Source organism: Macaca thibetana, chromosome 2, assembly GCF_024542745.1.
Source record: "Macaca thibetana thibetana isolate TM-01 chromosome 2, ASM2454274v1, whole genome shotgun sequence".
In the NCBI taxonomy this organism is placed as follows: domain Eukaryota; kingdom Metazoa; phylum Chordata; class Mammalia; order Primates; family Cercopithecidae; genus Macaca; species Macaca thibetana.
The window spans coordinates 44,008,797-44,035,871 of NC_065579.1; the positions used below are offsets into that span (position 1 = coordinate 44,008,797).

At 37.9% G+C, this 27,075-nt stretch overlaps 1 protein-coding gene across 2 annotated transcripts in view; it reads left to right on the forward strand.

Annotated features, from left to right (window-relative positions):
• RASA2 (RAS p21 protein activator 2) overlaps nucleotides 1–27,075 on the forward strand; it is a 125,246-nt gene that overhangs the window by 8,859 nt on the left and 89,312 nt on the right. For both annotated transcript variants that reach the window (XM_050778073.1, XM_050778077.1), the window contains exons 2-3: nucleotides 16,596–16,713; nucleotides 20,415–20,518. In XM_050778073.1, coding sequence (XP_050634030.1) covers nucleotides 16,596–16,713; nucleotides 20,415–20,518 — 222 coding nt within the window. The remainder of the gene's footprint in view (nucleotides 1–16,595; nucleotides 16,714–20,414; nucleotides 20,519–27,075) is intronic.

Consider the following 27,075-nt stretch of genomic DNA (forward strand, 5'->3'; position numbering starts at 1 on the left):
ACAAAAAAGGAAAGTTTATCTCAGTCTTTAGTGAGGGTTTAGGGAAATAAGTATTTTCCTCATCGTTGCTGTGAGTTTAAATTGATAAAGCAATGTTGGAGAGCATTTTGGCTATATCTATTAAAAATTTAAATGTCTATACTCCATGCATTTTTACTTCTGCCTATTTGCCCTACATCAACAGTTGTACATTTACAGAAGAGGCATATACGAAGTTGTTTGATTTTGCCTTGTTGGTAAAACAGAATAGTTGGAGACGACTTAAATGTACATCGGTAGGAAAATGGATAATATGTTCATACACATATTCTATAGCAACTAAAAAGAATGAGGTGTGTCTATGTTATGAAAGGAAAGAACTCCAGGATGTCTTGTTGGGTAAAAGTAGCAAGTTGTTAGAGTAATATGTGTAGTATCCTATGTATTTTTTTTTTTTTTTTTTGAGACGGAGTCTTGCTCTGTAGCCCGGGCTGGAGTGCAGTGGCCAGATCTCAGCTCACTGCAAGCTCCGCCTCCCGGGTTTACGCCATTCTCCTGCCTCAGCCTCCGGAGTAGCTGGGACTACAGGCGCCCGCCACCTCGCCCGGCTAGTTTTTTGTATTTTTAGTAGAGACGGGGTTTCACCGTGTTAGCCAGGATGGTCTCGATCTCCTGACCTCGTGATCCGCCCGTCTCGGCCTCCCAAAGTGCTGGGATTACAGGCTTGAGCCACCGCGCCCGGCCTCGTATTTTTTTAAATCTCAAAACATTTTACTTTTCTGCATGTAGGTGGATGAATACATAAAAAGAGGTCTGAACACAGTTGTACAGATAACAGTGGTTGCCTCAATGGTGGATAAAGGGAGTTAGCCTTACCTGTAATGGTTTAATTTCCTATAGGGAGTATATTTATATATTATATTATCAAAAGTAACTATTTATATAAATGTACTTGATACAGTGTTAATCTTAAGCTGTGCCAGTCTCTCTTGCTCTACTTTGGAAGACTATTCTATCTGCAAAAACAAGAGTAATCAAATGTTAGGTTTTGTAACATTTTGAGTGCGTATAGAAGAAATAAAGTCAACTTTTCTGTTACTTTTTTTTGGTAACTTTTGATATAATATCAAACTTACAAATTGTAAGATTAGGTGGGGGTGGGGGTGGCGATGGATGGCTTGAGCTCAGGAGTTTGAGACCAGCCTGGGCAACGTGGCAAAACCCCGTTTCTATTTAAAAAAAGAAAAAAAAAAAAAAAAAAGCCAGGCATAGTGGCATAGTGGTCTGTGTCTTTAGCTCTAGCTATTAGTAGCTGGAATGCTGAGGCCAGAGAATCACTTGGACCCAGGAGGTTGAGGCTGCAGTGAGCAGAGGTTGCACCACTGCACTCCAGCCTGGGTGACAAAGTGAGACCCTGTCTCAAAGAAAAAAAAAAAGTAAGAATAATACAGCAAATTCTTACGAACTTTGCCTGTTTGACTAATTGTTTATGTTAGAAAAACTTTTTAAATATTTAATACATTGTTTCAGAGAAATGTGGTAAAAGGGGTCTGAAAAATTTTGATCCTTTAAAATATGATATTTGTGTGAGTGGTACAGAATTTTAGTTTTGAATTTTACAGTTTTATATAAAATATTCTTGGTAGATAGGGTGAACTAATGTTTATTGAGTATTTACTGGTTTCCAGATACTGTGTTAGGATACTTTGCAAAATATTTCATGTAATCCAATTTAATGAAGAAGATTGTTATTCCTATTTTAGAGAGGAAGCAACAGACAGAGGTTACTTGCTCAGGACTGTAAGGCAACAGAGCCAAGTTTTCAGAAAGTCTTTATGTTACCAAAGCCCACATCCCTTTCTTTACAAAGCTGCCTGTCAGATGATATATTGGAAGGAATTGATGAGTACATTTATATTGTCAGGAAGTTGATAATTACTCCTAAATTGGCTATGGTCTAATGTAATGGATATGCAATAAAATTATGATGTTTGATTGCTATAAGAATTTATCTCCTGGCCTGTTTTGGGGGTTCACGAATATAATTATTTTAGCTGCCTAACTGCTTGTGTGGGTTTGTATGTACTTTTGAGTGGTTCTTGAATATGTGTGCACACATATATACACATACACACCTTTGTATGCTCATGGGTGTGACTTCTTTATGTGTCTGGGTGTCTTTTTTTGGGGGAGCTGGGCAAGATCAATATGAGTCCTATTTTGGCTCCCTGGATGCTGTTACCAGAAATAACAGCCATATCCCATATATAGCCTGTCCATGTAGCCCTGAGTTCTGCCAGCACCTGGCTTTGTGCCTTCCTTTCATTTGCCATACCAGGCTCTCTTGGTCACCTTAGTAGTCTTGCTTAGCTTCATGTAGCTATAGGTACCATTGGCTTAGCCCAGAAGAGATTCCTACCATATATACTTCAAAGTTTGGTTTGCCACTTGAGAAAGGGGGCTGTAGGGAGCTTGGAGACCAGCACACATTCAAAAGTGAAACCAGAAGTGGGCAAATCAAACCACAGGAAGATCCTGCCCGCAACTTGGTGACGTATCTATATAACCCATAGACACTTCCTGGCAATACCTTGTGAAACTTGCCTTTTCGTGTATAGTAGTTTCCTAACTTCTTATTCTAGACTAAGCTTCAGTCAGAAGTGATTAATATGATAGCAATGTAGATAACTGTATGATAGTTATTGTGCACATGACCTCTATGCAGCAACTAGCCCCTGATTATGTTCTGCAGACTTTACCATTGAGGAGTTGCAATAGTATTTATGCCTTTACTTTGACTTGTCTTGTCACTAGCCATGGGCTTATTTATGTGTAATTGTACTTACATATAGTTCAGGTTTTATACCCACAAAAATCCTCATGATATATTACCATTATATAGGATTGTCTTGTTCATATGGAATTGTACTTATATATAGTTCAGGTTTTATAGCCCCACACACGCACACAAAAACAGTTCTTTGCTTCACTGAGTCTAGGCTAGCCACCCAAACTGTGTCATATTCCTAGAGTCCTGTGCCCACTCAAGTGTTTGCTCATTGGTACTACCTCATTTTATCATAGTGCCTTGTTCTTAGGCAGAAGCAGATTTCTGGTAGGAGTTATTTAATGTGTTGATTTTTTTTTTTTTTTTTTTTTTTTGAGACAGAATCTCGCTCTGTCACCAGGCTGGAGTGCAGTGATGCAATCTCAGTTCACTACAACCTCTGCCTCCCGGGTTCAACAATTCTCCTACCTCAGCCTTCGGAGTAGCTGGGACTACAGGCGTGTACCACCATGCCCAGTAGTAGAGGCAGCGTTTCACCATGTTAGCCAGGATGGTCTCGATCTCCTGACCTCGTGATCCACCCACCTCAGCCTCCCAAAGTGCTGGCATTACAGGCATGAGCCACCACGCCCGGCCAATGTGTTGATTTTTTAAAGATTACCGATTGAGTGGGATTATAGAATCTTGGATTATTTTACAGATACAAGTCATTTGCCAGGAGTGAGGAAAATTGCTTGACAACTTAGTTATCTCACCATGTTAATTTATGCACTGGAAAACTCTACTTACTGGTAGATATTCCAGCAGTCACCATATGCCTATTGGTACCATTTCTCATTCTATGTCTAATTAGTATCACAAATGTGTAACTTTCCAGTGGTGTTTTCAAGATGTCAATTAAGGAGCCACTACGGAGGGAAATAACAGCTACATAACTTTTATCTTTTCAGTAGTTCTTGACACTCCCCCCTCCTTTTTTTATTTTTGTTTCTTCATACACCTGCAGCAATATGATGTACTCTGAAGGGGTTAAATTTGAGACTCTTTGGAAAGTCATGTGTGATAAAGGCAGTTCTTCTCTTCCTTTCTCCATTCAGAACGGTTAAAGATAAATCAATGGGAGTGTTTTTGTCTTTTGTAAGATTTATTTATTATATACAAAATATTTTTTAAGTGTGTGAAAACTGATTGAATGATAAAGGCTAAGGTAGCATGTTTAAAGTATGGTTTTCTGCTACTTTTCTGGTAATCACTTAACCTCTCTGAGTCTCAGCTTCCTTGTCTACAAATTAGGAATAGTAGTTTTACTAATCGTATAGTGTGGTTGTGAAAAGGTTAAATGACTTGGTATGCTGCCTGGCATTTTGTGCTCAGTTAAGTGTTGGCTCTAACATGAGCGATAGTGATACTCATAAAGTATCTTTTCATAGTTTTCTTAATGGATAACTTATTTGATAGAAATGTACTGGAGTATTTGTACTTACATGTATATTCAGTTCTTGTAGTGTTCATCAGGTTAAACTGGCAATAAGTAGTAATATCTGAAAACATTAGAAATCAGTGTTTCTCTGTGCTTTTTAAATTTCAAGGGTTGTCTCTCAGATCTCAGAGCTATGGAGAACCTAGGAGATTACTGGCTAAGGAGTTGCAAGCTCAAATATATACAGACCAGGTATAATGCAGTAAAGTCCAGTGGAGATTCTTATGATTTAGTAAGATACACCTGTCTGCAGTTTCCACTCAAAATCATTTTGCCAGATTTTGACTATTAAAGAGAAACCAGAAATACAAATTTATTTATTGTTAGCTCTCAGTTTCTAGATGGTCACAAATTATTTTTTAAATACCATGCAGGCCAAACAAATCTCTGGCTAGCCAACCCCAGATTTGTATCCTCATTTTAGAGATGTGGAGCTTGAGGTATAAAGGTTGGACATGTTACCATGTCTTTCCTATAATAGAAATGCATTGATTCTATAACAAAGGACTCATTTTTAAAAAATGACCTCCTCTGTTATACCCAGTTGTTATATTACAGGTTATCTTCGGTCAGGAGCTGATGGCTTGGATGAAGGGAGTTGTATATAGAAGCTAATTTTTAAGAATTTCTGGCCAGGAAAGGGCACTAATAGTTACTATCCATTGAGTATTTACTCTGTCTTAGGCATCGTGCCAAGTGCTTTACCTTAGTTAATGCTCACAACAATCTTGAAGCATTATAGTTACCTATTTTTACATAGGAGGTTGAGAATAAGGACATACAGATAGTTAAATGCAAAGTTCATGTTGAAACGCAGATGTCTGCCTCTGTAATGCATTCGTTTAACTTGCTATAGTATACCAGTACTGTATATGTTTTTATAATTATGCATACCTTTTATCATGTTGCAAAAATTGAAGTTAAACTTTAGAAGAAAATTTCAGACCTTATGATATATTACCATTATGTAGGGTTGTTTTATTTATGTGTAATTAGATGGCACAACAGCATTTTAATTTTACTCTAAACTAGTCAACTCCAGAGACTATATCATATTTTTAAGTGTGCATTAGATTCATTCTTTCTCTTTTTTTTGTTGTTGTTGTGAGTGCAAATGACAAAATGTGCATATTTTTATATCTTTTCATCATCTGAAGTTCTGCTCTTCTGTTTAGGTTGATACTTCTATTACTGGTTGAGCATTCCAAATCCCAAAGTCCAAAATCTCAAATGCTCCAGGATACAAAACTGAGCACCAACACGATTCTCAAAGGAAATACTCATTGGAGCATTTCAGATTTTCGGATATGGGATGCACAACTGGTAATTATATATAATGCAAAATTTCAAAATATAAAAACATTTGAAATCTGAAATACTTCTGGTCCTAAGCATTTCGGATAAGGGATATTCAGTCTGTCTTAGAACATTATATCCTGAGTCATTCAAGTCAGTTCATGCCAAATTCTGTGCATTCTGTCTCTATAGTATCTCTTCTATTTTTTTCCTCCAATCTCCCTTTGTTACCTTAATGTAAGCTCTTCAAACTGTCAGAGTACTTTTCCTGAAGTACTTTTCCTGAAATATGAACCACACAGAAACTTTTAGTGACCCTTGTTGCCTACTGAATAAAGTTAAACCTTAGCTTGACATTTTAGGTTCTCTGTTTGATAATAGCCTTCCTTTATAATCTTTCTCCCTCTTATTCCCCCTTCATCTCTCTTTATGCTTTAGTCAGTTTGTACTATTCACTGCCTCCTCGATGGTGCTCTTCTTGTTGCTACCCTCCAGAACTTGTTCATGTTATGCCTTCCTTCTGGAATGTTATCCTCCGATCCCCAATTTCTGTATTTTGAAAATATATATCATTCAGAAGAGTTATTGTGAAGATTAAGTAAAATAATATATATGAAGTCAATGAAAAATCTGTGTGTAATACATGTATTAATTTATTCAGTAAGTGGTAGCTATTACTGTGATTTGGGTTTCTCTCACCCCAAATAATCCTTAACGTTAGATTATCTTGTCCAGGACCCTGGCCCTTTGCAGTTTTTCTAGGGGGTTAATCCCACTGGGACCCATATTGGCTCCTACCCTTGTACTTAAGGTAACCTTGAAGTAGACCTGAACCTACTACATCTCTTTCAGATGGGAATAGTTTCTTAGCACTGCCGTATTCAGAAAGACCTTAAGAGTTGAATGGAAAGACTCTAGGCTTTGGAGTTTGATTTATGCCAGATAACCTTACCAGCTATGTAGCTGAATTTTTTTTTCTTAATTTTTGAAAGGGAATAGTAATGCTTATCTCACAGGATTGTTGTACCGATCAAATGAAACATTTGAGAAAATATTTAACACTGTCTTGGAGTATCTAACTACTTAATAAATCTTTATCATCTTTTCTGTCTTATCCCTGTAGTGTCCTCCCCTAGGACATAAAGAAACACACATGCAAACCTACAGGTATAAATGCATGCACATAATCCTCAAACATCCACATAGGCACGTATGTATATACTCACATACATGAACAGAAGTGTATATACCAGAACCTCTACCTTTGATAGTAGCCTGATATTGGAATTTTTGTCCTAGATAAAATTTATATAGTAGGATTTGAATTTACTGTCTGATGACTGTTACATAGAATCATTGATCTTGTGCATAGAGAGTTGGCTGTTTTTCCATTTCTGTTAATCTTATCAGTTTTGATTTGATGGTGTTTATCTTTGTGCTTTAAAGTATTTACTTTTTTTTTTTTTGAGATGGAGTCTTGCTCTGTCTCCCAGGCTGGAGTGCAGTGGCGCGATCTCGGCTCACTGTAACCTCTGCCTCCCGGGTTCACACCATTCTCCTGCCTCCGCCTCCCGAGTAGCTGGGACTACAGGTGCCCGCCACCACGCCCGGCTAATTTTTTTTGTATTTTTAGTAGAGACAGGATTTCACCACGTTAGCCAGGATAGTCTCGATCTCCTGACCTCGTGATCCGCCTGCATCGGCCTCCCAAAGTGCTGGGATTACAGACGTGAGCCACAGCACCCGGCCAACTATTTACTTTTTTTTTTTATTTTTTTATTTTTTTGAGACGGAGTCCCGCTCTGTCGCCCAGGCTGGAGTGCAGTGGCCAGATCTCAGCTCACTGCAAGCTCCGCCTCCCGGGTTCACGCCATTCTCCTGCCTCAGCCTCCCGAGTAGCTGGGACTACAGGCGCCCGCCACCTCGCCCGGCTAGTTTTTTGTATTTTTTAGTAGAGACGGGGTTTCACCGTGTTAGCCAGGATGGTCTCGATCTCCTGACCTCGTGATCCGCCCGTCTCGGCCTCCCAAAGTGCTGGGATTACAGGCTTGAGCCACCGCGCCCGGCCTAACTATTTACTTTTTAACAATGTCTAAAAGCTGCTGTTTTCTGTAGTTACATGTCTCTCTTCTTTTTTCAGGTATTTATGCAGGAGTTACTTTCTCAATGAAGCCTTCCTTGAGCTACCTCATTTCTTGTGATGCACATACTTATTAGTATTAGGCCATACATTTTTACTTACTTATTTATTGTTGATCTCTTCATGTGTCTTAGCCTAATAAGGACACAGATTTTTTGTCTGTTTTGCTCACTGTCATATCCTAGCAGCTCAGTAGACACTCAGTAAATATTTGAATGTGTGAACTTCAGCACTGGTTTATTTATTTTCAAAATGTCTCTGTATTAATACTATAAAGATTCTTTAAATACTTTTGGTAACTGTATAAAGGAGACTTTTAAAAAATCTTTGGAGTAGTTGACATAGATCAACTTACATGAAATGGAAAAAAGAAGCTTACGTACAATTTTATGGTTTGTGATGTGGTATTGGAACCTCATTTTTGCCCATGCCAAAGTTATATACACACATTGATACTTGTTCAGCAGCTGTTTCATTATATATTATATGCTAAGGATGGTGCTAAGAATTGGTCCCTTTCCTCAAGAAGTTTGTAGTTCAGTGAAGAGACAACCAAACTGCCTTTGCTTGGTTGTGTCTTATCTTTACCACCCAAAATGTTAGAGAGCCCTGAGGCTCAGTCTTCAAATTTCTTTTCTATATTTGCTCCAATTGTGATTTTGTATTGTCTCTTGGTTTTGTAAATTTTATGTACTTACTGATGATTCTCAAATTTTAGAAATAAAATTTGTCCTTGGGCAGATTGCCTGCACTTGGTTGTATAAGGCATTTCAGATTTAATATTCAATACAGTCTCTTGAATTCGGTCCCCAATAAGAGGCTCTGTCTCTAGAAATAGCATCTCTATTCATCCAGCTGCTCAGACTAAAACTCTTTTTTTTTTTTTTTTTTTTTTTTTTTTGAGACGGAGTCTGGCTCTGTCACCCAGGCTGGAGTGCAGTGGCGCGATCTCGGCTCACTGCAAGCTCTGCCTCCCGGGTTTACGCCATTCTCCTGCCTCAGCCTCCCGAGTAGCTGGGACTACAGGCGCCCGCCACCTCGCCCGGCTAGTTTTTTGTATTTTTTTAGTAGAGACGGGGTTTCACCGTGTTAGCCAGGATGGTCTCGATCTCCTGACCTCGTGATCCGCCCGTCTCGGCCTCCCAAAGTGCTGGGATTACAGGCTTGAGCCACCGCGCATGGCCAGACTAAAACTCTTAGAAGTCATTCTTGACTCCTCTATTTCTCACAACTTACAGTAAATCCTGTTGGCTCCATCTTCAAAATACATGCCCAAATGACCCATCCTCTCTAGACCCGTGTCTGCTCTGCCCCTCCCCTGACCTGCAAGTTTTCGCTAATCGAGATTACTGCAGTAGCCTCCTATCTAGTCACCTGTTTCTATCTTTCCCCTCTGCATTGGTTCTAAAACAAAAAATCTTGCCATTTTTATGCTCAAAATCCTTCAAAACCTTACCGTCTCACACACAAAAAAAGCCTAAGACTTTCCAGTGCCTGTAAGACCTTATTTAACCTACCTCCTCCCATACCCTTAGTCCGTCTCTTACTATCTCCTCCCTCTCCCCACTTTGCTTATTGCTTTATAGCCATACTGCCCTCCTTGCTACTGCTCCGGTGTACCAAACTATCCTGTCTCAGGGACTTTGCACATTTTATTCTTTCTGCGTGTCCGTCTCCTTCCCCTAGCTTCCCCAGGTATATGGCTTATACCCTCAATGACTTCCTTCAGGTATCTGCTTAAATATTTTAATTGAAAGGCCTTCCCTGCTTCACTATGTAAAATAACATTGACCTCCTCCCTGTCTCTACCCTCTGGGCCTGCCATTCCCTAACTCTCTTAACCTGCTTTGTTTTCTGGAATAGCAATAAATATTTATTTCTTCCATGGCAATAAATACTATGTGCTTATTTAAGAGTTTGTGGTATTTGTCGTCCCTGTATATATTGTACAACAGTTTTGTATGGGCAGAGACCTGTTTTTATTCACTGTTATATCCCTAGCACTTAAAACATTGCCTCATGTGTTTAGGCACTTAGTAAATATTTGTTGAATGAAATGCAACAAGTACAAAACAGTATGATCACTGTAGTAAAAATACAAGATAGAGTAGAAACACATGGGAAAGAGTGACATGACTACCTAGGAATTGAGGAAGACTTTACAAAGATGCCCTTAAGCAGAGCTCTTTGGAGAGAAAAACAGGTAGGGCATTTCATACAAAGAAAATAGCATTGCAGATACACAGAGTCATGAGAGAACAGTGTGTTCAAGGAACTAAAAGTATAGTACTGCTACAGCATAATTTGTGGGGGTAAAGATGAACTAGATGAGGCTGAACATGTAGTAGATAGCACCTCATCATGGAGGGATGGAGGGTTTTTGTGCCAGACTAAGGAATGTTAGATTTTATCCTGCCGAGTGGGCAGTGGGAGATAGTGTGAGCCATTGAAGACTTCTGAGCAAGGGATGTTTTATTTATTTGTGTGTGTGTGTGTGTGTGTGTGTGTGTGTGTGTGTATACGTATTAAAAAGGTAACTCTAGCAACAATGGGAAGGTTGAGTGAGTATCAAAGCTAAACACAGCATTTTAAGATATGTATGATGTTGTAGGAAAATATGTATGATGTAGAAAAACAGTTACTATCACTTGCGGGCAAGAGGATATTTCATTTTATGTTTAGACAAAATCATTGATGTATAGTGGGAAGATGTTCTTGGCATACTTGCAGAACATTTGTGAAAGAGAAGAAATGCCCAGTGGAGGATTATTCTGTTTGTCTTTGAAAATCCACCCTTTAGGAAAGAAGACTTTAAAAAATTAGTTAACAGTTATGTTGTAAGTCATAATGTACACTCGAAAAGTGCTTAAGGAGTGCCAGTTATGAATTCAACAAGAAAAGATGTTACAGAATAAAATAAATTGTACTTGAATGTCAACCTCCTTTCTTCATAGAGGAACAGTTGGTTGTCATTGATATATCTTCTGATCTTGATTTATTGTTGAAGGAAATAGTGACAGTTGTACATACAATCAAATCTATACTGTTTGCTGTAGGAACAGTGTATCTGCCTGTGAGGGACAAATGTCTGCTTTTGCATATTGCAGTACTCCACATGCACAGAATTTTTGAAATGAGGTATGAATTATAAAAACATTTCTTCCTTTTATTCAAATGCAAGTAAAAACCATTTTTATTATTTCAGCTGGCTTTCTTGTGTCATATCTTAGCAATACATTGAATTTCTTGAATACTTTATTCTTACTAATTTAGGGTCAAACTATGATTTATGAATTTAAGGATAAAATAGAGACACCCAGAATGGTGCACATGATTTGAATGTTAAGAATTTGGATTTGGCACTCCCAGCCGGGCATGGTAGCTCATGCCTATAATCCCAGCACTTTGGGAGGCCAAGGCAGGCAGATCTCTTGAACCCAGGACTTCAAGAGCAGCCTGGGCAACATGGCAAAACCCTGTCTTTCCATAAAATATAAAGCAAATCAGTCGGTCTTAGTGGTGTGCGTCTGTAGTCCCAGCTACTCGGGAGGCTGAGGTGACAGAATCACATGAGTCCAGGAAGGCGAGGCTGCAGTGAGCCATGACTGTGCCACTGCGCTCCAGCCTGGGCGACAGAGCAAGACCCTGTCTCAAAAAGAAAAAAAAAGAAAAGAATTTGGCACTCCAAATTCATGAAAATGTGATACTGCATTATCGAATATAGTTTTAAAATTTTATCCAAATGCTACAGAAGATGAAGAAATATTTTGTGACGGTAGATACAACTATATATAGAGTTAAGATCCATTTCCCAAGTTAAAGGATTCCCTTTTTAAGTGTGCTGCTATTCAACTCACTATTTGATAGAACAATGAAAATAATTTTCAGTGAAAAATTGCTTTGTAATTTCTGGGTCCATGTTTGATCCAGCTACGTGTAGCTGGTGGATTTACCCAACCATGATGACCAGTAACTCAAGTTGGGATTTTCTAATTTGTTGGAAACAAAGGTTAGAAAAGAATTGAGATTAGGTTAGAGCATCAACTCTAGTTAGTTTAAACAGAAAGAGATTTAATAAAAAATTTTAAGTGGCTTGTAAAATTGTTGGCAAGACTGAAGAAACAGACTCCAGATCTAGAAAAAACCACGTTGCATCTGGACCACCAAGAGAGTTATTGCTTCTTTTAGGATCAGAAAGGCTTTTGCAGAATTGTGAAACTGTAACTTTTAGATGCCTGTCTTAGAACCTTGCGACCTCTGCTATGATCAGAAGTCTACTACTATTAGGAAATAGCCATTAGCAAGCCGCCACCTTCATCAGTAAGCCGTTGTTGTTTCTGGCCCTAGAGCCAAGTCCTGCCTACCACAACCTGTATTGCAGAATGGATGTCTTGTGCCTTTTTAAATATTCATGAAACCTGTGATTGAATACTAGGACTTCTACAAATACTGCTGCAGAACATGAACTTCTCCATGACATTATTTGCTAGTAGAAGCAACCCAAACTCATCCTCCGTTCTCTTCTGTCCTTAAAATTTCTAGTGAGTGCATCTGATTGGTGGAACTTAAATCACATTTATAACTCTAGCCACAGGAGAGGCTGGGAAATGTATTTTTTAACTTTCTCTTCTCTGCAGTACTGGAAGACATACACTGAAGGAGGTTGAAATGGATGTTGATCAGTAATCTACCATATTTACCGCAGGTTTAGAACCTGATTCTCTTTAAAGTTGGCTGTTATTAAACAGGCTATAGATAAGTTGAGAAAGTTTGTAAATAATACCGTCAAACAGTGTTGAGAAACTCGTTTGTTTCTTTGTGTATTTTTATTGTTTTATAATGACAACATTTAAAAAACAACTAGAATTTGTCCTTCACCTCTATGATGAATTAAGTGGTCTGTGGATACCAAAAGTTTCCTCATATTTAAGATGTGGTTAGTGGATAAAAAGCCCAAAAGAGGGAGTATAAGAAAAACCCTCATAAGAGGTTACCTGAGCTGAGGAAAGGTTAGTGTTGTCAAATAATGAAGAGTGGTCAAATAAGGTGGGACTGAAAAGCAGTGATATGATTTGGGCATTTAATATTAGTGTTTGTTTTTTTGTTTGTTTACTATTGAGACAGGGTCTTGCTCGTTTGTCCCAGGCTGGAGTGCAGTGGCACAGTCTCGGCTCACTGCCACTCCCATCCCCTGGGCTCAAGCCATCCTCACACCTCAGCCTCTCAAGTAGCTGGGACCACAGGCATGCACCACCACGCCTGGCTAATTTTTTGTATTTTTAGTAGAGATGGGGTCTCACCATGTTGCCAAGGCTGGTTTTGAAATCCTGTGCTCAAGCGGTTTGCCCACCTTGGCCTCGCAAAGTGTTGGGATTACAGGCATGACCACTGTGCCCAGCCTGTTAGTGTTACTCAAGGTTCTAAACAAGAAGTGGAGAAGTAGGATAAGAAGGCAAGTTGCAGGTTTAGGCTGTGAGTTGAAGGGAACACTTGAAAGCAGAGATTATAGAACAAGTTTTCAAGAAATTTGGCAATAGATTTTTTTTTTTTTTTTTTTTGGTTCAAGGCACATGCTCATTTATGTACCACAGTTGGCCGGAGTTCATGAGACCCTGAACAAATACCACACACAATCTTCCAGAGTTCTTCACTTTTGTCTTTTTGTGTAGCTTGATGTAAAGTGTGGCTCTTAACATATTCTCTTTATGCTTAGAGATATAATAGGTACAACATTACTCTTATTATATCTGTAACCATGACTTCTTTTTTGATTATGTTGTTTATAAAATACCTATTAATCACTACTATAGTTTGGAGTTACAGTAGCCAACTTAACATATTTGTACAATTGATTGTTGAGCCGGGCATTGATTAGATGAATTAACTTTCAACAAAGTTTATTTGAACTTCAGTCAGTGGTAGATATTTAAGAAGTACAGATTATGATAACTGCTTTTATAGGAAGTGATGCTTGGTGCATTTTTTCATATTACACAGAGCCTACGTTTTTATTTATTCTAGATAAATATCTGATAATGTCAGGTTCATTGGATTCTTCAGACAAAATAACCTCATTGTCTCTCTCTTAAAAGGGAGAGGGAAGTAGAATATGTGTAGATTTAGATTTATTTAATATTGTTTTCTCAAAACTGACCTTATGTGAATGAAACAGAAATATGTTCAGGGACAGTTATTTAGTGTTTTAAATTCTCCCAATTATATATGGAGCATATTTATTATGGAGCATATTTATTAAGTAGAGAATTATTATGATCTATTTCCAGATTTTTTATATTTTAGGTTCTATATTGTGAGCTAGTTGGACTTTTGTTTAAAAAAAAAAAGTCTAAATTATGCAGAAGGGAGATGTCAAAGAAAAAGGAGAGGCTGAAGGACAAGAAGGTTGTGAGTAATGAAAACAGAATTTCTAGACAGTGTCCTGGAGGGAGTAAGAGGGAATGGGGTAAAGAGAGCACAGTAAATGGATGAGCTTTGGATGAGAAGAGGAATAATTAGTCTTTGGAGGAAGAGGAAAACAGATGAATACAGGTTGAGACATAGATTATTTTTCTTAGGGACCTGGCTTATTTGTAAGGACTAACCCATTTTAGGCAATTCATTAAATTAATCATTTAAAAGGTTAGATTCCTCGATTCTGACTTGAGATGGACATAAATTTGTTTATTCTGTTCAGTGGTAACTTTATTTTTTAAAAAAATCTTTCAGTGACAGATTTAATAAGTATCTTACTGGTACTATTCCATTGGTTTTCTTATTTTAATTTTATAAATAATTTGTTTACTGAGTTTTTTTATAGGTGCGGCTTAGGTTTCTAATAGACTTCTCAAAAATATATTGGTTTGAATGGCCTTTAAAGTTGATAAGCAGAAAGATGCTTGAGTTTATCTAGTCCAAACCTTCATCAGAAAAGCTGTGATTGAGTGATGTGTCTGAAGTCATACAGCCACTTAGTAGCAGAGTAAGACAGGAATATTGGTTTTATGGTTCTTGGGGTAATGCTGTTTCCCTTATGCTAACTGATGCATAAGGGAACTGGTGTACTGATTTCAGCGCCCATACTTGTGTATGTCCTTTGAGCTAGAGTATCAAAGAACTTCAAAACTTCAAAACTAGACTTTTTGGGTTATTTAATATTCCTTCAACAAATATTTCTCAGCTGTCTACTGTATGACAGTCACTGTTTAAGATCTTGAAGATCAACAAGTTCTCGGGCCTCAAGAATGAGGGAACCAAACAATAAACACTGAAGTAAAAAGGAACAGAAATTTAGATAATTATCAGTGCTATCAAAGAAACAAAATGGAGAGATAGAATATGGTAGCAGAACTATGTGCTTTAGATAGAATAGTCAAGGAAGATTTCTCTGAGTTAGTAATATTTGAGCTGAGACTGAATGATAAGGCACTAGCCATTGAAGATCTCTAGGAGTGTGGTGTTCCAGACAAAAGCCCTAAACTTGAACATGATGTGGCATAGGTGATGAATGAAAAAAAAGTAAACACTGACCGGGGTTGGGGGAAGGGAAGGAGAAGAGATCAGAGAGACCATTGAGTAGGGCTTTGTAGACTGGGGTATAGAATGATAATTTTATTCTAAGTGAAATGGTGTGGTATTGGAGGAGGGGAGTGAGTGAGTAACCTAAAGAATATGTTTCAAGTATCACACTGCTTGATGGAGAATGGACTGTAGGAGGGCCAAAAGTGGAAGCAGGGGCACTAGTTAGGCAACTCTCATGTTTGCCCAAATAAAAGATTATGGTGGCTTGGGCTTGGTGATTCTAGTCAAGGCAAAGAGAACTGGTTGGATTTGGGATTTATTTTGGAGGTCTGCTGGATTTGCTAAGGGACTGGGTATGGAAGTTTGGGGAAGTAGTAGGAGGATGGTGAGCGTAAGAGAGGAAAATGGTAAACTGGGGAAAGGGCATGTTTTAGGGAAGGAAATCTGATGGTTTTTCTGGGACTTATTAAATTTGAAATGCCTACTGGATATCCAAGGAGACACTTGAATAGTCACATCTAGTGTTTGTTGAGGAGAGGTTAGACCTGGTGTTGCAGATCTGGGAGGCGTCAGCATTACCACCATATACTACAGAGTTGGCAAAGAGAAGGAAGAGAAGGTGGTCTGGAATTGAGGCATTGCATGTTTAGAGGTAGGTAGGGGGAGAAGTCAGCAGAGCGCCAGTGATGTAGGAGAAAAGTCAGAAATACTGTGTTGTGGAAGCCAAGAGAAGAGAGCATTTTAAGGAGGGATATTAATGTTCATTTGTGTTAAATCATGCTGCGTGGCCGGATATGATGAAAACAGGGAAGTGACCATTGATTTGGCAATGTGGAAGGCATTAGTGTCCTCAGCTAGATTAGTTTTAGTGTCATGGTGGGTTCAGAAGTTGATTGGAGAGGGTTGAAGAATAAATGGAAGGTAAGAATGAAGAGACAATGACTAGAGATGATGCTTTTAAGAAGTTTTTTTTCTTTTCTTTTTGTGTGCTTTTTTTTAAGTTGAGAAATTCCCATCATTGTTTATATGCTGATGGGAATGATCCACTAGAGAGGAAAATTAATGGTGATTCAGGAAAGAAAGATTAATTGTGGAGTAAAGTCCTTGAGGTAGCACTGGTGGGATGGGATAGAGAGCACAAGTAGAGGGATTGCCCTTTCATAGGAGTGGGGATGCAATTACATAATATAAAAAGGAATCTCAATCTTTATACACAGCCCCTCCCTTCACTCTTACCAGTCTCCTTTAGACCAACTTGATCTTTCTCTAATCACTAGTGGTTTTTTTTTCTGTGCCACATTAATATGTTGTTTCAGATTGAAGTCATCCTATATAAGGCTTAGTATGAAGCAGTTCATGATATTTAATAACAATTTCAAATTTTGTGCCAACAGGTGAAGCAAAAAATTTATTGCCATATCTTGGACCCCACAAAATGAGAGATTGTTTCTGTACCATTAATTTGGACCAGGAAGAAGTTTATCGTACCCAAGTTGTGGAAAAATCTTTAAGGTTGGTAGAAAAATTGATAAATTATGATTTTTACTATATAGATCGGTCAATATTATGCCTTTTCCAGATTATAATAATCAGGAAGACAAGATAGAAACAGTGCTTGCTTTCATGTAGCTTTTCATCGTCTCAAAATGTTGTCTTCCTCTTACTTGTTCCTAATTTTGTCTTTGTTTTCTGAAGAAAAGTTTTTTTCATGTGACAGGCTAGATATTGCCTATTCGTTTGAACTTTCCTCAAAGTACATGTTTATTCTATTTATCTAAAGAATAAGTTACTTAAAGTTCATACAGGTTGCTTAATTTATTAGTGCATTATCGGGGAATGAATTCTCAGATAGATGTCTAATCTTTGAAAGTGTAATTGCCCTTTGAGAGTATCATATTAAATTCTAATTCATAAAATTGGAATATACCATGTCTGCACTGTAGTAATGTGAACATAATTCTGGTGCAGAGCTGTGCTGAGAATCTTGTTCAGAGACAAAAGTCAAAATAAGGAGGCGGGTGCGGTGGCTCACACCTGTAATCCTAGCACTTTGGGAGATAGAGGCGAGCAGATCACTTGAGGTCAGGAGTTCGAAACCAGCCTGCGCAACATGGTGAAATCCTGTCTCTACGAAAAATACAAAAATTAGTTGGGTGTGGTGCTGGATGCCTGTAATCCCAGCTACTTGGGAGGCTGAGGCAGTAGAATCGCTTGAACCCGGGGGCGGAGGTTGCGGTGAGCCAAGATTATGCCATTGGACTCTAGCCTGGGCAACAAGAGTGAAACTCCGTCTCAGGAAAAAAAAAAAAAAAAAAAAAACAAGGTGTGGGGTATTATTGGAATGAGCACGTGGTAGATGAAATATTGAATGCCATGCCTTATCTGAATCATATTTTGGTCAGTTGTATTTTAGGGATCTGTTTTTGATGCCTTTTTAAAAACATCTTTCTTTTACATTTGCCTTTGAAGATTCCTTTTATGTCTTTATTTCATTTTTTATAATTTTAAATGTCGAGTTCTTCTTAGAAAAGGTATTGTATAAAACTGAAAATACTTCAGTAGCCCAAAAACATTTCAAGTAGTAAACTTGAAATCTTTAGTCTTAATTCTCATATTATTATTTGGCTTTAGAATGTACTTTAAACATAATATTTGAATGTGGATGTAATATATAAAGGAAATTCTGCATTTATAATTGTTTATAAAATAATGCAAAGAGATAAATACCTACACTTGTCTTTCATATCATGTGTTTGACTAATAGTTCTTTTTGCATTGATTTCTATGTTGAAATTAATTAGAAGGCTCTAGTTACTTTGTGAGACCACCTTTTAAAAGTTTATTTTGGTTACATTTGAAGGGAAAAATACAGTGACAAAAGTTCACCAGGCATTTTAACAACTAAAAGACTGAACCAACTGTTTTCTAGACAAGATCAGATATGACTTCTGTAGGAGTGTTTTACTTTATGTTTCAGTTTCTCATTTAGTTATGACATCATAAAGACACTGCATTTCATAGTGATATTTTTAGAGAATCTTTGTGTTCTTTAAACTTTCTCAGGAAAGAGGTGCACTTGACAAAAGAAACTATCATTTCAGAGATTCACATCTTCATAGAAGAATCATAGAGGAATAAATATATCAAAATGACCTTCTTAAAATGAACTTATAAAAATAAGCTTTGCAACATGAGAATGGGCAAAGTTTCCTTACTTTGAATGCAAGAAGCACTACTAATTATAAAAGATGAAAATTGGTAAATTAGATTTTATCAAACTTAGAGGCTCCTTTTCTTTAAGACACTGTCAAGAAAATTAAATGGCAAGCCACACCTGGGAGAAAGTAGTCTGACAAAAGACTTGTATCCAGAATTTATTTAAAAACAAAAATCCTAATAACTCAAAAGAAGACAGATGGCCATTTAAAATATGGGGAGAATACTTTAACAGATATTTCAGAAAAGATATGGCCAAGAGCACATGAAAACGTATTGAACATTGTTAGTCATCAGGAAATCAATTTAAAACCATTTTTGTCACTATAGATTCTACAACAGAATCTGCAGTGATAGAAATCATATCGCTGGTTGCCTGTAAGAATATGGTGGGAGTGATTACAGAGTCACAAGGGAACTTTCTGGGGAGATAAAAATGTTTTATATCTTGCTTATAAAGATAGGGATTACATAGGTGTATGCATTTATCATGTTATATTCACTAGAATAGCTAAAGTTAAGGACTGTCAGTACCGAGATATGGAACAACTGGAGCATTGCTGTTAGGAGTGTAAAACAGTACAACCACTTTGAAAGCAGTTTGACGGTTTCTTGTAAATTACACATTCACCTACTTTTTAACTCAGCAGTTGCACTCTCAGTAATCAAAAGCATGTGTCTAGAAAAAGCTTTCTATAAGAATGTTCATAGCAGCTCTACTTTTGATAGGTCAAACTGGAAACAATTTAAATAACATCACTAGGAGAATGGATTTGGAATGCAATGGAATACTATGCAGCAGTTAAAACAGTTGAACTACTATATACACAACAACATTGAAAAATTCTCACAGACGTTAAGCTGAATGAACAAAGCTCAACATGAATACATACTATATGATTCTATTTATGTGAGATTTTAGGATAGATCTATAGTGATAGAAAACACATCACAGGTTGGGGCAGGTATGGTGGGGTAACTGAAGGAGGGGCATAAGAGAACTCTCTGGGGAGATAGCAGTGTCCTGTATTTTGATTGGGGTGGAAGCTACACAGTTGTATAAATTTATCAGAAGTCATCAACCTCTATACTTTAAATTGGATTTTTATTGTGTGTAACTTATACCTCAATAAAATTGATTTAAAAATAGCTTGTTTTAATTTTTTAAAAATATTTTTAAAGTTGATTTTAAAATAGCATATTTTAATTTTTTTTAAATAGCTTATTTTAATTTAAAAAAATATTTTGAAGTAACCTTTCATGTAACATTAGCTGTTTAAGGTTTTATGTATTGTAAATAATACAGCTTTACACATTTCTAAGACAAGGATGGTATGAATGACACTATCCTCAGCTCTCAAATGGTCCACCTTAGGTGAGCATGACTCCAGGCAGTTACTGTATCTTCTATCCACAGGACTGCTGAAAAGCTATTTGTTCAGAACTCATACTGGCAATTTAGATCCCCTCAGTGTTCAGCTTGGTTTATATAGAACTTAGTTGAAATTTAGCATTGATAATTATTTTGGGGCTTTTCAAGTTCTTTTCAATGGCATTTTAGTCCATCATTTCATTAACTTATTGAAAGTGGTATTATTTGGCTAGGAGCAGTGGCCCATGCCTGTAATCCCAGTACTTTGGGAGGCTGAGTACTTTGGGATCATGAGGTCAAGAGATCGAGATCATCCTGGCCAACATGGTGAAACCCTGTCTCTACTAAAAATACAAAAATTAGCTGGGCGTGGTGGCATGCGCCTGTAGTCCCAGTTACTCAGGAGGCTGAGGCAGGAGAATCACTTGAACCTTGGGGCTGGAGGTTGCAGTGAGCTGAAATCGCACCACTGGACTCCAGCCAGGTGACAGAGCAAGACTCTGTCTCAAAAAAAAAAAAAAGTGATATTATTTGAGTATTTATACTATTATTATTGAAGGTGATATTAATTATTATTTAATTGTTTTATATTATTTGAAGTAATGAGCTTTCCTTTTCTTTCTAGCCCATTTTTCAGTGAAGAATTTTACTTTGAGATTCCAAGAACTTTCCAGTATTTGTCTTTCTATGTTTATGATAAGAATGTTTTACAAAGAGATCTTCGTATAGGTATGTACTATTCATAATTGTCTTTAATCACAATGTTAATGTTTATATTCATTTGTTCTCTTAGTATAGTGTTGAAAACTGCAGAATAATATATGCTGAACATCTGTAATCTTTTTCTCTAGACTACATGTTCATTTGTGAAATTTCATTTTTAATTTGTATGTTCAGCTTATATGACACTTTCTCAGGGAGGCCTTTGCAGCTCCCCTAGTCACTATATCATATGTTTTTATAATACCTGATTGTTCCCTTTCCATGGTACTCATTATGCTTATTCATTAGTTGGCTGTTTCATATCTAGGTTCTCTAGTTAAATGTGATATTTAAAAGGGCAGGGATTCTTTTTGTTTTTTTGAGACAGAATCTTGCTCTCTCCCCCAGGCTGGACTGCAGTGGTGCGATCTCGGCTCACTGCAACCTCTACTTCCCGGGTTCACATGATTCTCCTGTCTCAGCCTCCTGAGTAGCTGGGATTACAGGCATGTGCCACCATGCCTAGCTAATTTTTGTATTTTTAGCAGAAATGGGGTTTCACCATGTTGGCCAGGCTGGTCTTAAACTCCTGGCCTCAGGTGATCCACCTGCCTCAGCATCCCAGAGTGTCAGGATTACAGGCATGAGCTACCGCGCCCGGCTGGGCAGGGACTCTTTCTTACAGAGTACCTTACATTTAGTAATGTTGGATAGGTATTTGTTTAGTGGTTCAAATAATGTTTTTATAGAAAGATTGCAGTTTTCATCCTTCAAAGAACATCTGTTTTGGGGGTTTTTCTAATAGAAGTAATAATTCACTTTAATCTATTTGTACATTTTCTTCCTGTCTGTATTAGTGACTATATTAGTCCATTCTCACACTGCCATAAAGACATACCTGAGACTGGGTAATTTATAAAGAATATAGGTTTAATTGGCTCACAGTTTTTCAGACTGTAATGGCTTCTGCTTCTGGAAGGCCTCAGGAAACTTACAGGAGTGGAAGGCAAAGGGGAAGCAAGCACATCTTCACCTGGCTGGCAGGAGAGAGGAGAGTTGGGAAGCGCTACACACTTTTACAATAAGCAGATCTCATGAGAACTTACTGTCATGAGAACAGCAAGGGGATGTCTACCCCATGATTCAATCACTTTATGCCAGGCCCCTCCTCCAACAGTGGAGTTACAGTTTGACATGACATTTGAGTGGGGACACAGAGTCAAACCATATCAGTGACCGATAAATATATTTCTTTTTTTTTTTTTTTTTTTTTTTGACGTAGTCTCGCTCTGTCACCCAGGCTGGAGTGCAGTGGCACGATCTCAGCTCACTGCAAGCTCCGCCTCCTGAGTTCATGCCATTCTCCTGCCTCAGCCTCCCGAATAGCTGGGACTACAGGAACCCGCCACCACGCCTGGCTAGTTTTTTTTGTGTTTTTAATAGAGACCGGGTTTCACCATGTTAGCCAGGATGGTCTCAATCTCCTGACCTTGTGATCTGCCTGCCTTGGCCTCCCAAAGTGCTGGGATTACAGGCACGAGCCACTGCACCTGGCCAATAAATACAATTTTTAAATAATTGTCAGACTGGAGTGTGATCTGTGGGCATGAGCTAGAACAAAGCTAACTAGCCACATATGTGTCACATTCCTGATCTTTGCACCACTATTTGTATTTTAATCATAGGCAGAGGTCTAAGTTACATTTATTATTCTCTTTCTTTTTAGTGTCCTAAATTTCATCTCCATTTTCTTTTTTATTTGGAACATGGTCAAGTCTCCTACAGCTTAAAAAATTAAGAATTATTTGGCCAGGTGCTGTGGCTCATGCCTGTAATCCCAACACTTTGGGAGGCCGAGGTGGGCAGATCACAAGGTCAGGAGTTTGAGACCAGCCTGGCCAATGTGGTGAAACCCCATCTCTACTAAAAATACAAAAATTAGCCTGGCGTGGCGACACGCACCTGTAGTCCCAGCTAGTTGGGAGGCTGAGGCAGAAGAATCACTTGAACCCGGGAGGCAGAGGTTGCAGTGAGCTGAGGTTAAATACAGTGTGGTTAGGGAAGTCTGGAAAGCAAATAACACAGTGCCATTGTGATTGTATTAGGGTCATTGCTATAGGGGACCACACAATGGTGTAGATACCAGGAGTTATGGAGGCCATTAATATACCAGTCTACCACAAAGACCAAAATGTATCTATCGAAACCTCCTACTCTGAGTCTTTGAAGTGCTGCCGTTGTCTCTAAATGCTGCTGTTGACTATCTGCCAGAATTTGTTCAGTCCTCTGGTCCTGTTTCATTTTTATATAGGCAGTAACATTTGTCACTGTTTTTGTTTGTTTGTTTGTTTGTTTGTTTGAGATGGAGTCTTGCTCTGTCACCCAGGCTGGAGTGCAGTGGTGTGGCATGATCTCATCTTACTGCAACCTCCGCCTCCTGGGTTCAAGCAATTCTCTTGCCTCAGCCTCCCTAGTAGCTGGGACTACAGGTGCACACCGCCACACGCAGCTAATTTTTTGTATTTTAGTAGAGATGGGGTTTCACTGTGTTGCCCAGGCTGGTCTTGAAGTCCTGAGCTCAGGCAGTCAGCCCACCTCAGCCTCCCAAAGTGCTGGGATTACAGGCGTGAGCCACCGTGCCCGGCCTGTCACTGTTTTTATCTCCTCTTTTAGCCATTTCCACTAGTGCCCAAGTAGGAACAGGACTATCAGGATTTTGCCAATTGGTGAATTGTATCAGGCTGAAATTTCTAAAAATATATTGTATCTAAAAATGGGTCCCAAGGGTAACACAGTATTTACTGATAGCAAGAAAATGCTACTGAAAAATGATATTAGAAAGCTAAAAATGCTTTTTTTACTTAATGATCAACAAAGGTGGTTTCTGTGCCCACAGTTCCTTCATTTCCTTTCATGTTTCCTTTCTTTGTCTGATTTTAAGGAACTAATACAGCATCTGGTGTATACTATATGTTTGGTTTTAAGCGCTTTCTGTCCATAAGTTTGTCAGGACAGTGAGGAAATGAAGTACTAACTTTAAATGATTTGTTGGGACGTTTGTTTCTTTTCTTTTTTTTTTTTTGTTAAGAGACGGGAGTCTCACTGTGTTGCCCAGGCTAGACTTGAACTCCTGGGCTCAAGCAATCCTCCTGTCTCAGCCTCCCAGGTACTTGGAACTACAGGTATGCACCACTGCATCCAGCCGTGTTTGATTTTTTTTGAAGTTGGTAATTTCATAGCTGGTGAAATAATGGATTAACTTTGTTTAAAATAGTAATCAACAGCTGGCCACAGTGACTCATGTCTATAATCCCAGCACTTTGGGAGGCCAAGGCCGTTGGACTGCTTAAGCTCAAAAGTTCAAGACCAGCTTGGGCAACATGGTAAAAACCTATCTCTACAAAAACTATAAATATTAGCCATCTGGGACCAACTATAAAAATTACTTCCAGCTACTTGGGAGGCTGAAGTGGGAGGATCACCTGAGCCCAGGAGGTTGAGGCTGCAGTGAGCTGTAATTATGCCACTACACTCCATCCTGGGCAGCAAAGCAAGACCCTGTCTCAAAAAAAACAATATATTTAAAAAACATAAATAAAAGAAAATAGTAAACATTAAACATACATCTTTGGGACTATTAGAGGCACAAAAAAGATTTTTAAGATCGTTAAAAGTCATTCTAATGCAGAGGAGCCACATCAGATGTAGAGTTTGAGTAATTCATCCAAGATTGCACAGCTGATAAGCAACAGAATTGACACTAGGTTATGGAATTAGTGTTTGTGTTGGAAGGAACACAAACAGGCATACTTTGGTTTCGAAATCTGACTTCAGCACCTGTTAACGGCAAGTTTAAAAATATTGTTCAGCTTTCCTCATCTGTAAGATGGTGATTATACCCTCTACCTCCAAGATTGTTAGTGAAATTAAACAAGAAAATATATAAGAATATCTCCTACCTGGTAGAGATTCAGTAAATGCTGGCTTTTCTTTCAGTTCAGTGCTCTTTCCTTTGTATCGGGCTGTCTACCTTTTACTGTTAATGCCTGCCAGTTTAATGATAAAACAACAAATCAGAATCATTAGGCATTTTTTAAAATTCTATTTGTGTTTCAGAAACTTGTTCCTTCCTTCCCCATCCCTTTCTTTTCCCTCTCTCGTACTTCCTTCTCATTTATCCTCCCACCTTTTTTCCTCCTCCATTCTTTGTCTCTCTTTCCCTCTCCCCCTTCCCTGTTTTATTCCCTTGGGCTGATGATATATATTTCTTTTTATATGTTATATTGCCTAATAAAGTGCTGGACATGTTGTAGGTATCCTGCTACCTAATGACTTCAAATATTTTTCTTATTTTCCTGTGCCATTCTTGTATGTCATTTTCTCTGACTTTGCGGGATCACGTACTCTTTCTTCCCTGCTTCTTCAGGCCAACTAGCCTCATGCAACTAGATCTTTACATATTGGAAACTGACATCTTAAAAAGGAACTTAAGAATAAGAGCTGTTAATAAAATTACAGAGTATTCTCAACTCATAAATGGCTTATTTATGCAGCTAGTCAGAGAAGGATTTCCCTCTCGTAGGACAAGAAACATTCAACTCTTCAGTGACAGTGAATGTCATGATACTCAAGATGCGGAATAGGAGGAGGAGGCAGCTTGCTTTAGAATATATTACCTGTGTGACTAAGAGAGGATTCTCTTTTGGGAAGGCATCTGTGACAGACGAGAAGTATTTACAGTGATCTGAGAGTAGTGAGTCATAAATAGGACAGGTAAATTTCTACTCTAGTTTTTAGCAGCATTGTTAGTTAAATAAAGTGTGGTTAGGGAAGCCTGGAAATCAAATAACACAGTGCCATTGTGATTGTTGAATGAGGGAATGAATTTGTCAAACCAGTAAACTCCTAAATAAACTTTGTAAAAAACCCTCTTTTTGAGTTTGGGACTTGTTTTAGTGATGTTTGCATGTATTATATGTATGTACATATGTACATCTATATACATATTCATAAGTTGTGTGCAAAACTAAAAGTTATGGAAATTGTAAAGTAGAAATTTCACCAGAAGTCTACTGATTTGTTTCTGGATGGTAAGTAAACTCTCTTAGAATTATGTGCCAGATATTATCTGTGCCTTTTCCTGGGGAGAGGACATAAAAGATACATAGTTACAAAAATTCTTACAGGGAGGGGAATGGTTCTCAAAAGGTAAGAGCTTCAGCTATAGGATGTATAGATGTATTTCTGTATGTACATATGTATTTTTCAGTATCAAACTGTTATGCATTGCCTTAACATTTTATTTACATCTGGTGTGGAATCAGTGGTAATTAGGACTACTTGATAAAATTGTGGTAATCATTTGTGGTGTGCAATATTGAATACTTTATCATAATTTTATATCCTAAGCCATATTTGCCAGGAATTTGATACAATTCATAGATAAAACATATCCAGAGATTTGTATGATTTTGTCTCTTAACCTAAATTCTTCCTGCAGTTTAAGGAATATTTGAGTATTCTAGTTAGTGCCTGAATTTTATATTTGGCTTTTAATCTGTGTATTTAATACTATAAGAATTTCTGTTTTCCCACCATTTTAATCTTAAATTTAGCCAAAAGAGAACTAAAATACATTATTTCCCTAGTGTCATTTTCTATGTGATTTGAATGAACTATAAATGCTATATATTCACATAAAGATTTTGATCTTCAGGCCGGGCGCGGTGGCTCAAGCCTGTAATCCCAGCACTTTGGGAGGCCGAGGCGGGCGGATCACAAGGTCAGGAGATCGAGACCACAGTGAAACCCCATCTCTACTAAAAATACAAAAAATTAGCCGGGCGCGGTTGTGGGCGCCTGTAGTCCCAGCTACTCAGGAGGCTGAGGCAGGAGAATGGCGGGAACCCAGGAGGCGGAGCTTGCAGTGAGCCGAGATCGCGCCACTGCACTCCAGCCTGGGCAACAGCGTGAGACTCCGTCTCAAAAAAAAAAAAAAAAAAAGATTTTGATCTTCAGATTACATTTTATCCCAAGTATTCAAAAGAAAGTTGGGAAGATATGTATTTGTTATCAGGACCAATTTATTTTAAAATTTTGTGTTTTCACTTCATGTATTAATAGACATATAAAGATGAATTTACAATAGGCCTCCTTCGATTGTATTTTTTTAATACAGTTACCATTCTTTAATAAAATATAGCTGTGTACTTTAGTATTTTCTTTAAAATTAGATCTATCAGTTGTCTTTATAGTTTTAATTCCAAGACATGAATGAGAAGCTTATCAAAAACTGTAATGTGGTTGCAGTCTAAAAATAACAGTTTTGTTGAGATGTAATTCACATACCATTAAATTAACCCTTTTGAGGTATACATTATATTTGCTTTTCAGTGGTTCAGAAAAAGAATCATTATATATGTTAGAGGGAGAGAAACATTATAAAAGTTAACAGTAGGGGAATATGAGTAGAAAATATGGAAATTTTTGGTGTACATTTCTTGCAACTTTTCTCTGTTTGAAATTATTTCAAAATACATCTTTTTTAATTTTTTCCAGCACTAATGGCTTGGGTGAATTAAAAT